The 12660-nt window shown below is 54.1% G+C and overlaps 3 protein-coding genes across 3 annotated transcripts; 2 read left to right on the top strand and 1 right to left on the bottom strand.

Moving 5' to 3' along the window:
- Positions 1-731: 731 nt before the first annotated feature.
- CDC25 (Cell division control protein 25) lies at positions 732-4779 on the top strand (the record flags this gene model as incomplete). Its single annotated transcript, XM_032037043.1, has 5 exons — positions 732-1589; positions 1649-3940; positions 3992-4208; positions 4264-4534; positions 4752-4779. The coding sequence occupies 5 exons, from the start codon at positions 732-734 to the stop codon at positions 4777-4779; spliced, it is 3666 nt and encodes a 1221-aa protein (XP_031884330.1).
- Positions 4780-6041: 1262 nt separating this feature from the next.
- Positions 6042-7019, bottom strand: CGGC5_v001265 (uncharacterized protein; the record flags this gene model as incomplete). The annotated part of the gene is made up of 3 exons (XM_032037044.1): positions 6042-6217; positions 6274-6828; positions 6887-7019. 3 exons carry the CDS (start codon positions 7017-7019, stop codon positions 6042-6044), a joined length of 864 nt encoding a protein of 287 aa, XP_031884329.1.
- A 2137-nt stretch (positions 7020-9156) lies between these two features.
- On the top strand, positions 9157-10518 carry Lipase 1 (Lipase 1; the record flags this gene model as incomplete). Its single annotated transcript, XM_066150806.1, has 3 exons — positions 9157-9170; positions 9242-10375; positions 10443-10518. 3 exons carry the CDS (start codon positions 9157-9159, stop codon positions 10516-10518), a joined length of 1224 nt encoding a protein of 407 aa, XP_066009840.1.
- Between the last annotated feature and the right edge of the window lie 2142 nt (positions 10519-12660).

Raw genomic sequence — 12660 nt, 5'->3', positions numbered from 1 at the left:
CCGAGATCGCAACTGAAAGATCCCTCGGCATCGGCACCCTCAGGGCAAAGCGGCAATCAAACCGCCCTGTCTTACCTTCCGCTCCGGGCCCTCGACATCACCGACACCACTCTGTGTTGGTCGCTTCCGGGCGGGCTTCCCACATCAGGCGATCCTCTCCCGGCTCTACTCGACTCCTGCTGATATCGCCGCTGTCGTTGCTACTCCTCCTCATTCCCTCCCGCCCAGCGCCCACGACGCGAAAAATCTCCTAGCGAATCGTCGTCAGCATCCGACACGACTCTATTCGCCGGCACAACTGCTCATTCCACCATTCAGCTTTCGGGATCGCGAAAACTCGCCCGAAGTTCCCTTTCTCGAATACGCTCAGCCTCGGAGCATCATCTTCGTTGACACGCCCGCCTACACGCGGAAGCCGTACGTACACTTACTTACGCGCACACACGGCCGGGCCTGCCCACCTCCTTGGAAGAGAACGACGCCCCCGCAACCCCCTGCTCCAACCTGCGCCTACTCGATTGTGGGTTCGGTTCCCGACGCTCAACATCTCGTCGCCCCAACCAACACACACACACACACACACATTCTTTTCCAGTACGCACACGGCTCTTTCAACGGCGCGATTGACGACCGCTTCTCCGACTGGACGTTACGAGGCTGGCGCAGAAGGAACACTCCTGCCCAGATCATGACTTGACCCTTCTGTGGGGTATCAGCGCGACCGCCTCATCATGCTGATGACACAAACCGCAGTGCCGGCACTAGTTCAAGGTCAAAAGAGTAACGCCTACAGTTCTCGACAAAAACCCTCGCGCGAAAACCTCCGTTCCGAATCTAGCAACTATTACCCTTTACAACCGGCGTTGGACGATTCCAACGTCGGCCAGTCCTACTCAACTTATTCCCAGACCATCGCAGCCACCTCCTCCCTCATGAACGGCATTGCGGGGACCGCCCCGCCGGGCACCATGTACGTCCGAGCCCTGTACGACTACGAGGCCGACGACCGTACCAGTCTCAGCTTCCACGAAGGAGACGTCATTCAGGTCATTACGCAGCTGGAAAGCGGTTGGTGGGACGGCGTTATCAACGGCGTACGCGGTTGGTTTCCAAGCAACTATTGTCAGATAATCACGAGCCCCGATGAAATTCCCGACCATGACCAGAATGGCGATCTTGGCCCTGTCGACGACGACCAAGATGACCAAGAAGTCTATGATGAGCAGCTTGAGGAGGACGATGAGTCGGAGTTGGACGATCTTAACAACGCCCTTCCGCTCGAGGGCACCGACTTGAGCGACAAATCGAGAGCCGATTTCTGGATTCCACAGGCAACCTCCGACGGCCGTCTTTTCTACTACAATATGATGACAGGAGACAGGAGTATGGAATTGCCTTTAGAGTCACCCGTGTCGACCAACGAAACTGGTCCGCGCAATAGGATGAACGTCAATGTTCCGGAAAAGACACGCCCACCCCCGGAGATGATGGCGAGAGGGCTGACGCAGGACGAGGATGAGGACTCGGAGGCAAATTCGGCATCGGAGCTAGAGGGCGAGTCTCTCATGCTTGCGTCTCGCGGATCCTTGGTAAGGTGTTCAATCCAGACGGATGTGTTCTCTCTTCTGACTAGGCCTACTCGTGGCAGCCTCGCAATCGACGATCCAACAACGACATGCTATCCCCGTCCACGTCCATGGACTCTATGAACGGCATCGCGCAAATCACTCGGGGGGAGAACAAATATGTGAACCCGAACTTGGCACCAAGCACCACGCCCATGATAGCATCTGCAACGTCGTTCACGAGCACGTCCTACAATACGCCGCCCACCAGCACCGTTCCTCGGTCGTTCTTCGATGATGGCTCAGCGCCCCCCCTCACGTGGACTCGCCTCGTATCCAACATGCGCAGAGCTGTAGATCGCTACCGTGACGCTATCACAAGCAACAATCGCTCCGAGTATGTTGCACGAGCAGAGGATATATCGGACCATTTGAGACTGTTGCTCGCGGCTGGCTCGGGCACCACAGATAACCACTCTGGCCAGCCTTCCATCATCTCAACAAACAAGGCCCTTTATCCTCACTTCAGAGACATGATGTCCAAGTTTTCAAAGCTCGTAATTTCTTCCCACATCGCTGCGGCTGACTGGCCCAACGCCGAGTCGGTACAAAAGTGCCTGCAAGAAGCCGATGGCGTTTTGCTTGGTGTCTTCAGCTATGTGGAGATCGCGCGACAGCAGAGGGGCGAGGAGATTCCTCGTCTGTTCCCTGGCTTCGTTATCGGCAGCTCCACGGGTGGCAGTTGGCAAAACAATGGCTTGGGGGCGCGTGACCCCATTACAGCCAACTTCCTCGAAGACGAGGAGGGTGTGGTCGAGCCAACAGCACTGCTAGATGGTAAGCTTCTGGAGCGGCTTGATGAGCTGAAGAGAATGCTCGTATTCAGCATTCGAGAACTGGACAAGAACTTGGTCATCGGGGACAAGATCATGATGCCATTCAAGCATGAAGTGATTGGTAACAACGTTTGTCTAGCGGGTGGAAAGGTTTTGGAGACTTTTAAACCATGGATCGCAGTCATCGAATCGATCGACCTGTCTTCGTTGGGGAATAGCTTTCAAACGCCGCAGCTGGCAGACTTCAGCACCAACAAGCAAAGTCTGTACGACAACATGTCGGACCTCATCTTGGGTTGTCAAGCAGTGGCCGGGCCACTGGCTGACGAATGGGCAGAAGTGCGAGGTGAAGCTCTGGAAAGCCGTCTAGACTATGTTCGACAGTGCGCAAAGGCGCTGGAGACGAACTCGTCACACATCGGGTTCTCCTTGCAACTACTGTCGGAACAAGTTCAGATCAACTTGCAGCAGCAGGCCGAATCGCGGCAGAGGGAGGACGTGGCCCAACGGGAACAGCTGCGGAGGAACGATACAATGCCGTACGACAGACCCCATCAGCGCACCGAATCCCGAACCATACCAGCTCGACCGCCGATGATAACTTCACAGTCCTTCACCGAAGGAGACGGTACTGGCAACTTCAGAGGAGGCGACTATTCCAAGGTCAAGAAGATTTTGGGCGACGACCCCAATCCTCAGAGCAATTTGCCACCTGTCGATGATACTCCTGAATTCCTGAAACTAGATCACGAACCCGACCTTTCCTGGGACAACAAGCTGCAACCACCTGTGGTCAAAGGTGGCACCCTGGAAGCACTTGTCGAGCAACTCACCCGGCATGACAAGCTGGACTCGAACTTTAACAATACGTTCCTTCTTACGTACAGGTCGTTTACCACTGCCCAGGATCTTTTCAAGCTGCTCGTCAACCGTTTCGGCATTCAGCCTCCCGAGGGCCTCTCGCAATCTGACTTCGAAGCATGGCGTGACAGGAAACAGAAACTCATTCGCTTCCGTGTTGTGAATATCTTGAAGAGTTGGTTTGACAACTTTTGGATGGAAGACCACAACGAGGAATCGAAGCAGCTCATCCGAGATGTCTATACTTTTGCCAGAGATACGGTCAAGTCAACCGAGACACCTGGGTCAGGGCCTCTCATGACCGTTTTGGATCAACGTCTCAGCGGTAAGGAGGCTGGAGCGCGACGCATGGTTCAGACGTTGAATCAAAATACGCCGTCGCCTATCATGCCAAAGAACATGAAGAAGTTGAAATTCCTGGACATTGACGTCACGGAGTTTGCTCGCCAACTTACGATCATCGAATCGCGACTGTATGGCAAGATCAAGCCAACCGAATGCCTCAACAAGACGTGGCAGAAGAAGGTTGCTGAAGGAGAACCTGAGCCTGCACCAAATGTCAAGGCTCTCATCTTGCATTCAAATCAAATGACGAACTGGGTTGCGGAGATGATTTTGGCACAAATGGATGTGAAGAAGCGTGTCATCGTCATCAAGCACTTCGTTTCGGTAGCAGACGTACGTAAAGCAATCTCACGGCAATGCAAGTCTCGCACTAACAATACGCAGAAATGCCGAAGTCTCAACAACTTTTCTACGCTTACATCAATTATTTCGGCGCTTGGAACTGCGCCAATCGCGCGTCTCAAGCGGACTTGGGATCAAGTCCCGCAAAGGACTCAAGGTGTCTTGGAGACGATGAGGAAACTCATGGCCAGCACCAAGAACTTTGGCGAGTATAGAGAGGCTCTGCACGTGGCAAACCCGCCCTGCATCCCCTTTTTTGGTGCGTAATCCCAATGAAATGTGAAGTCAGTAGGAAGTGCTAACTCAGCCGAAAGGTGTTTATTTGACTGATCTAACCTTCATTGAGGACGGTATTCCGTCTGTCATCAAAAAGACGAACCTCATCAACTTCGCGAAGAGGGCTAAGACAGCTGAAGTTATTCGTGATATCCAGCAGTATCAGGCCGTCGGCTACTCCTTGCAACCTGTCCCCGAACTCCAGGACTACATTATCAGCAACATGCAAGCCGCTGGAGATGTACATGAGATGTACGACAAGAGTTTGCAGGTGGAGCCACGTGAGCGAGAAGACGAGAAAATCGTGAGGTACGTAGTTCTGGAAGACCAGTTCGTGTTCTTAGGCTGGACTCAGGCTGGGATGAGAACGCAAGCCTTGTCCGATACACCACTCTTGTTCTTCGTTCCATGGCATACTGCGTGGTCACTTTCTCTCGCTGACCCAAGGCCCTTCAACCTCCACTCCTTCCGTCCGATTTCGCCTGCTCGCATCTAAGAACATATGCTTATACTATTAAAATCACAGGGTACTTGCCGAGTCAGGCTTCCTATGAAAGCCGGTTGTTGGGACGAGGTCGCCGCATCGCGCCTCCGCTACATGCACCACTACGACTGGTCGTCCATAGCCCCAACTCGATGCCGCTCATTCAACCAGTGTGCGGCAGCATGCGCTGATCATCTCTGCAGCCAAGTTGTGCCAGCGACCGGCCCCTTATGGGTCCGTCTCTGCGCCATACCATGGATTCATAGATGACTCCGGCCATCTTTAACTTGCGGGTATAGATTTAGCTCTACTCGGCTTTGGAGCACGCATGGTTGAGGACAGGGGAGCAGCGTTTCCAGGCAAACTTGGATCCGCCGATTCGAGCAAGTCGCGACTCCAGCGGACGAAAGAAAGGACGCCCCTACGAGCGTCGCGGGCCATTGGAGGTAGCGGCGGGTGTTCTCTAAAACGCGAACGTGGGCATAGCATGGCCCAGAGGCGAGTTGTAACATTGACAGCCACGACCACGAAAGGGGAGGGCCGGGGTGCGTGGGTATACTCACACCTATCTCGGTCGTCAGCCGGCAGGCAAGGGACGGATGAGCTATGGATGAAAAGATGAGTGAATGAATCTTGGTGTATGATATTCTGGGATAAAATCATGATGAATGCTTCTTTTTTTTTCTTTTTCGGAGCAGCTGGTCATGATCATGGCCTGTGTTTACTACCCAAGTCTAGGAAGAAGTGGGAGGGCTTCACCGTTTACGTCGAGCGCGCGTTGCTTGGTTCAAAATTCCCGATTCCAATTTCTCATGGGCGTACTTTTGTCACGCTTTTGTGCATTCGCATGTACAAATCAAAGTTCCACTGAAAGGGATGACCGGAGTGTGGTGCAACCTATACCGATCATTTGATACCATTGACGGCATGGCGAAGACTGACAGCGACGGGTATACCCTTCCAATGCGCCGAGTTACTTGGGGGTGAGTATACGGCAAGATTTTTGTAACAGAATGAAGAAGCTTTCCTAGCTATGTATTATCACATAGCACTTGTTGTAACTGGGGTAGAAATGACAAATAGGAGGCATTGCGACAAGACAATGGTGACCAAGTGCAGCGAACACTCTCGCCGCCACTCGCCAAACAGTGTAATCGTTCAAGCGTCCGAACCATGCCATATAAATGATACTGGCCTTAATTCGTGGGTAATCACTAAGAATGACTGTCATACAATCCTGCCGTATGTTGGCCTAATGTTGGTTACGTAGAAACATTGCAATTGCAACATGTACAGCTCCGAAAGAGACATTTGATACCGATTTGGTTGGGGTTAGTGACGGTGCAGCTTGGCCTTAATCTTATCTCCAAGGCTCTTCTTTTCCTTTTCTGTGTTATCGCCGGGACTGTGAGTTCGCTCTTCGCTACTGCTGGTCTTGTCTTGTTGACCCGGCTTGGCGGCGGCAGCCTTTGCGGCGGCAGCAGCAGGGTCTTTCTCGTCCATCAGGCCTAGTTAATTGTGTAAGCACAGAGATTTTGCACCGGTTCAGGTGCCTTGTACTTACGATCCGCCTCCCGGCCAGCCCCAGGCTTGGTTGCGTCAAAGTCACCACCATCAGCGGCTAGACCGGTACTCTTCACATATTTCTCTCCAGTACCTTCGCCATGACTCTTCTTCTGGGGACCATCCTCCTCCTCATCATCCGCTGCTGCATCGCCGGCAAGACCGCCATCGTCCGATGCGCCCTCCACTCTACCGGCGTCGCCTCCACGTTCTTTGGCCACCGCCTCCAACGGCTTCGGGCCAGGTCCGTCGAGCTTGTCGCCCTTATTCGCGGGGCCTGTCCCTGAAGTACTGACATCTTGACCCTTGGGTTTCGGGTCGGTAGCTGGGTCAGTCGGGGACCTTGTGTCAGTTTTGCCGGCGGCACTGTCATGCGGAGCTGCATCATCTGCGGAGTGTTCTTTCAGTTCAGGTTTGCCGATTTGATCTTTATGTTTGACGGTGTCTTCGGTCGTGGCAGATGTCTCTTTGGACACGGCAGAGGCGGTTGTCGACGTAACCTTTTCAGGCGCCGTGCGAGCGTCGTCCGCAATGTCGGCTTTCTTGGAGGGATTCTCTAGCGCTCGTGTCAGCATAGGCAATTCCAAGTGTGCCGTGCCTCTTCTTCTTCATACCGATGTTGCCGGCGTCATAAGGTTCGCCATTGCTGGTATTTCCGGATACGCCAGAGACAGGCTCTTCCTTAGCCTCATTTGTTCCCCATATGGCCTTGGTTGCAGCGCTCGCCATGGTATTGATGGCTTCCATTGTGACTGTCCTATGTCGGCGTTTGTGGAATGCCGCAGATTTTCCCCAGTCTCACGGATGTGAATACTGTCTGTGTGTTTTCGAATTCGGGGTGCGATGTGCTGGTGGCTCAATGAATTCGTGTTGGTAGATGCTGTCAGGAGGGAAGAAAGTTGACGGGGTGAGGATGTCATGTGTCTTCTTATACATGCATCTTCGGCCAAGTCTGACGTCTTCAGGTCCTGCAGGTTCCTTGCCTACGTTTGCTACCTTCGTCGATGAGCGTACCTTGCTTAACTTGGACAGCGGGGGGGGGGGGGGGGGGGGGCTCATCAAGCGTTGGGTAGGGCAGGTCCGGCACAAGTCCCTTCTGGTGCGGCTACGGTAGCGTGCTATGCAGGCTTTTGATGCAACGGCTGTTACGGCTCGGGTAAGGACGATATATCTTGGCCTAGGTCGTCTAGAGTGTACCTCAGCTACAGCAGCAGAAGAGGCGCATCGGGAGTCGGCTGTGCCGCCTCCTTGCCCGATATTTGGCACCATCTGTGTAAGTGAGGTACATAGTACACGAGCAGCGGTGGGCACATCATGGCTAGTGTAGCAGCCGCGTCCGGTCGTCGTCTAGATGCTTTTCAGTCGAATCCTGGCCTCGGATTCGTCGTCACGGCAGCAGAGGGGCGAGCCTAAAGCAAGGCAGTGTGGGTTTGGAAGGGGAAGGGTTGACGGGATAGGCCGGGGGCAAAAGCAAGCAGGCCGTGTTGCGATTGTTTTGTCATCTGGGAGCAGCGCTTGAAGCAAGTCACGTCAAGGCTGGCGCAAACGGATGAAGTGCAGTGGCTCCCGATGTGGAAGGGGGATGAAGGCCTGGCCAACGAGCAGACAGGCATTGGAGTGGTAGTTCGTCATCCTGCGCGCTTGTCCATCATCCCGCCAAGATAGCCCTGCGTCTTGACGGAGGGATGAGGGGCACAGGTGGGATCGGTCGATCGTTGGCTGGGAAAGTGGGACAGTCTGGGGGAATTTGAAGAGCTATGACGTTGGGCGGCACACGTGCTACATGGGATGAAGGAAGCAGCATCCCAGCGTGGTGGTGAGCTCAGGGAGAATCTGATGTGAACAAGATAGCGAGCGCACCGATTACGTCATGGGTCGGGTGAGTAGATTACCTTGGGTAATGTACGTGGCAGGTATGCAGTACCACCGCAGTATTCGGTACCAGCTCGAGACAGCAGGAAGCTTGGGAACATGGACCTTCGACAACCTGCCTAGTTGTGCATTCGCTGCGTCTTTGCTTTCGGTGCCTACCAGCAGAAGCCAAGAAGGGCACCATGTTTGTCCCGCTCCTGAAGCTTGGCTGCCGCTAAATAAGGGTCTTCTTCATGGAGACTCACGTTACCGCTTTCACAAGCGCCATAGGCCATAGCTGTGTTTTCATGCCACGCCCTTAGCCCAAGCAGCATTGCGTGCTTAGACCTGCAGCCAAGGCGGGACGGTGAAGGTGGAAAGCCAGGTCGAAGATCCCCCGGGTATCCAACGTCCCATTTCGTCACGTGCGGGACCTTCGGCGTTGAATCCGGCCGGATGCCCAGCGTTCTGGTGGAGTAGGTAGGCACCGAGTCGGAGTTGCCTGCCGTGAAGCAGATAGTCGATCGGTGTGAATGGCGTGATTACGCCTTTGACAAAAACATCCGATGCGATGTGCCATTCCTCCAGGTCTTCCCCATCACGTGAATTGGATCGACTACTTGCCCGTACACTGTTTGAAGGCGACATGAAGTGGACCTCCCAGCGTTCTGGAATGTCCCTCGTGCGTTGGTCCACGTACTCGACTGGCCTAACCCAAACAACGTGCGGATGCGTCAGCCGCGCGGTATATCATGCCGCCATGCTGACACCAACTCGCTGTGCACGGTTGGATGGCCGTAGCCGACGGGTATGGGCTGGGTTAATCAAGTTCCTGCACCCGTTATCGCGACAGGTCTAATCTCGCGTGGACCTGTACTGAATCTCCGGTACATATTCCAGCATTCTCCTGCCACACAGCTCTCCGGTGTGCATCGAGATATGGTCCTTCTATTTCCCTCGTATCGAATTTTCCTGCTAGTCGGGGCGGCTGTGTCAATCAATGGCCAAGTAGCACCGTCCTCTGGAGGTCCGGATGAAGACCAGCACGTTATTACTTCTCACCAGGGCACGTGTTGAAATTCATTTGCCACGAGATATGTCCTTAACTGACCTTGAAGCCTCGCAGACTCCTTGTCGGGCACAACCCAGGTTGTTCCCCTCGTGAATCGTCCTGTATCACCCGGCACAGCCGGCCTCGTTGCGTTTGGGGACTCCTACAGCGCGGGAATCGGGACAGGCGTACATGGCAAGGAGACTGATTGTAGACTCGGAGAGCACGCACACCCTGTCTTGATCTACGCTGATCTGGCAGGAAGCCAAGGCCCCAATACGACAGCCTTCCAGTTTCTTTCCTGCACCGGTTCTACAACTGGTAACATCGTGTCGGGGGGCGAGCGCAGTCAGATCGATAGCTTCAACGCCTCGATCAATGCAGACTTTGCGCTGCTTTCTATTGGAGGCAACGATCTAGGCTTCTTCAAGGTGATGAACGCCTGTATCTTTCGCTTCTACAGCTTCTACTCCGGCACATGCGAAACGGCACTGCATGAGGCGGCCGAGCAAATCGAGGGCAGCGCCTTTGAACAGCGTCTGGAGATGGTCGTCATGCAGATATTGGATAAGGTCCAGTGGGAGAAACGCCCTTGGTTCGTCATCACCGTCACCGGATACGCGCGCTTTTTCAACGCCGACACTGATGAGTGCGACAACTGCACGCTGGGTGTGTGGTCACAAGGCCCCAAACTTGATCGAGTCCGTGTCCGCAAGCGCATGAACGACCTGGTTCTCGCAGTCAACGATAAACTAAGGAAGTCCATAGACAACGTCAACTCCAGGTTCACGGTGCCCAAGGTGATTTTTGTTGATTATGATGCCAGATTCGATGGCCATCGCTTCTGCGAGCCCAATGTGACGGAGCCAGCTTACAACCGGACCGAGACGTGGTTCTTCTTGGTGGGTGGGAAGGACAACGATCCGAACGTGACGGACCCCACCCCGGCTCCGAATGCCACCATCGCTGGCGCCGGTTCCGACTGCGCGTCCGCAAGGACGTTGTCATCCCCATCTCCTTTTGTAGACCCAGATACCTGTCTGGGCCCTGCCGAAAGTTCCGGAGATTGGGGTTTGCTTGCCATCTGCTACATGGCCAGGGCACAACAAGAAGATCCATCGCTACGATTTGCCCGCGACGATATCATATCGCAAAACTCCATGTGGTATGTTCCTACATATTACGGCAAGACTTTCCATCCGTGAGTGATCTTTCTTGATGGTACATGCTGTCTCTGGCTTCCGATACTATAGACTGACGAGAACAAGGAGAAGCTTGGGTCACGAGGCGATCAAGGATGAGATATACCGCGTGTGGGCTGAGCTAGGTTTTGTGTACGGATAGACGCCGCGGACAGTATACGTATGCGCATCGCAGCAGCTGTGATATACATTCGTCGCAAGCTGTTCAAGGTGGCAAAACGTCGTAGTATGGGCCTGCTAAATCGCAGGTTGTGCTAGAAGGAGCTCATTCACGATTGACAGTGATTCCTTCATGTAAGAGTCGTCGGACGTTGCCGCTCGCAGAACCTGGTTGTGGAACGACGTCGAACTGAGTGTGCTCGATTTATGGGCATCAGTCGGAGAGACTCAGGTATCTGGATGCAGATTGCGCCGAAACTCCGTTCCTCACCTGTCGACGGCAGCTCGGAGGACATGGCTGCAGGGGAAGGTGGTACCGCGGTCTCCTTGGGGATGCTGGTGCATAGGTTCGCCGGGGGTGTTCTTTGCTTGGCCCGGAGAAACTCTCGGGAAACGTCAAATACCGTAGAGACTCAGAAAAAGGAGAATCCCCATCCCCCCTGTATACAAGGGTCTGATTGGAAGCTCTAGTGTTAAACCAGCGAGCGGAGCTCACGTGAATAATTGTATTGGTCTGACAGGGGGGTGCGGATTCTCCATTTTCTGAGTCTCTAAGGTAGAAAAGCTTTTCGATCATCGATGTCCTGGGTGCGCCTTCAATTGCTGCCACAGGTACTGCTTCTGGTAGGATCGGACGAAGCCTTGATATTGCCAGTGAAGGAGGAATTTCGAAAGAAACTTGTTCGCCGGAAGTGGTGCAATGGAGATATTCGTCAAGTGCAGATTGCAAACGAGAACGAGGGCGTCCGTATGGACAGACTGACTCCTTCAAATCTCGCGTTGCCCCCCTTACGGCGGTGTCTCGTGCAGAGAAACTTCCTATTGGGCAGCCTCGGCGTCGATCTGCTCCTCCACCTCCGCTTCTTTGGGCTTGGGAGGGGGGAATAGGGTTTGTCGAGTTGTCACCTCTGGGCGGCTGCTGCTCGCCACGTCGGCTCCGGACATCGGATATAAGTGCTACAATACGTAGCTGGCTATGCAGATGGGACGAAATAGAGAGTCTGAGTTGCACCGGAGGCCTGGTGGTCGATTGGGGTTCGGGCAATTGATTGCAGGTCAGTACTAAGCGGGATTGCAACGGAAGGGGGAAGGACAGAATGAAATAATGGTAAATTACGGCAAACTCCATTGCCCATGTTGTTCCCGTGCCTTTCGGTTGATGAGGGTGGGTTGAGCCAGAGTCAGTCAAAGTTGTAAAGGTCGGCAGTCATGACAAGACATAGGCAGCTAATTAACCCACTTGGCAACACATAGTACTGCATAGTACGGGCCTATGGAGTGTGGACGGACTATGTATCCGTACTGCGTACATATTAACGAGACAGGGTACGATAACCGTTGGCCAGGATCGGGATGGCAGGGTGGTTCGTTTCGTTTGCTTCGGAGCAACGGACAGTGTCCCGGTGCCTGGAACATGGAACAAGAGCCCCTCTCCCCAGTATCGAGGCCCACAGACCCAGCGATGCCGTCCATCGATGCAGTCAGGACTCAGACCAGGGGAGAAGAGCATAGAGTAGTGTACTGTGACATTTCACGTTCTGGCAATTTCCAAGGTCCTGCGTATTTGGACATGCCACCACACCACTGGCAGGACGGTACAGTATGTACTATGCAGTATGGTTGTATGTACTTCCTGTGCCTTGTCCGTATTGTGCGTGCATGCTTGCATCTGCATGATGCACTCTGCAGGCAGCCCGATCGACACACCTCTCATCAGTCTCCTGAACTCTTAACTCAGCACGCACTATTCGTACGCAGTAAGTACGCCGTATGCGTGCCGTAGCAGGACCACCTCCATCCACTCTGGCCACGGTGCGGCGCGGTGCGGTGCGATGCGATGTGATGCGATGTCGCTGTGCCTATCGCCTTGCCGTACCTGGGTTGTGTGGCCGGTGCACGTTGAGGAGGCTGCCCGGGCAGCAGTCGGGGATTAGTTACGTGTCCTAGGTGGGATTGCGGATTCATAGATGCGGCAGGATGGGAATCAGGGCCAACGTCTCGTCTTTACTCGAGAATCTTCAGGGAGAGTTTTCCTACGAAGAGCGCGACATGCCCAGCCACTCTGAGCTGCCATCCGCCACAGTTTCATTTGTAATGCAGCAGATCGTCGTGGGCGTGATTGGGT

This window comes from Colletotrichum fructicola, assembly GCF_000319635.2.
Source record: "Colletotrichum fructicola Nara gc5 chromosome Unknown KSG_Nara_v1_contig01, whole genome shotgun sequence".
NCBI lineage: Eukaryota > Fungi > Ascomycota > Sordariomycetes > Glomerellales > Glomerellaceae > Colletotrichum > Colletotrichum fructicola.
The sequence above is the reverse complement of the archived record's forward strand: the minus strand, read 5'-3'. Positions and strand labels throughout refer to the sequence as shown.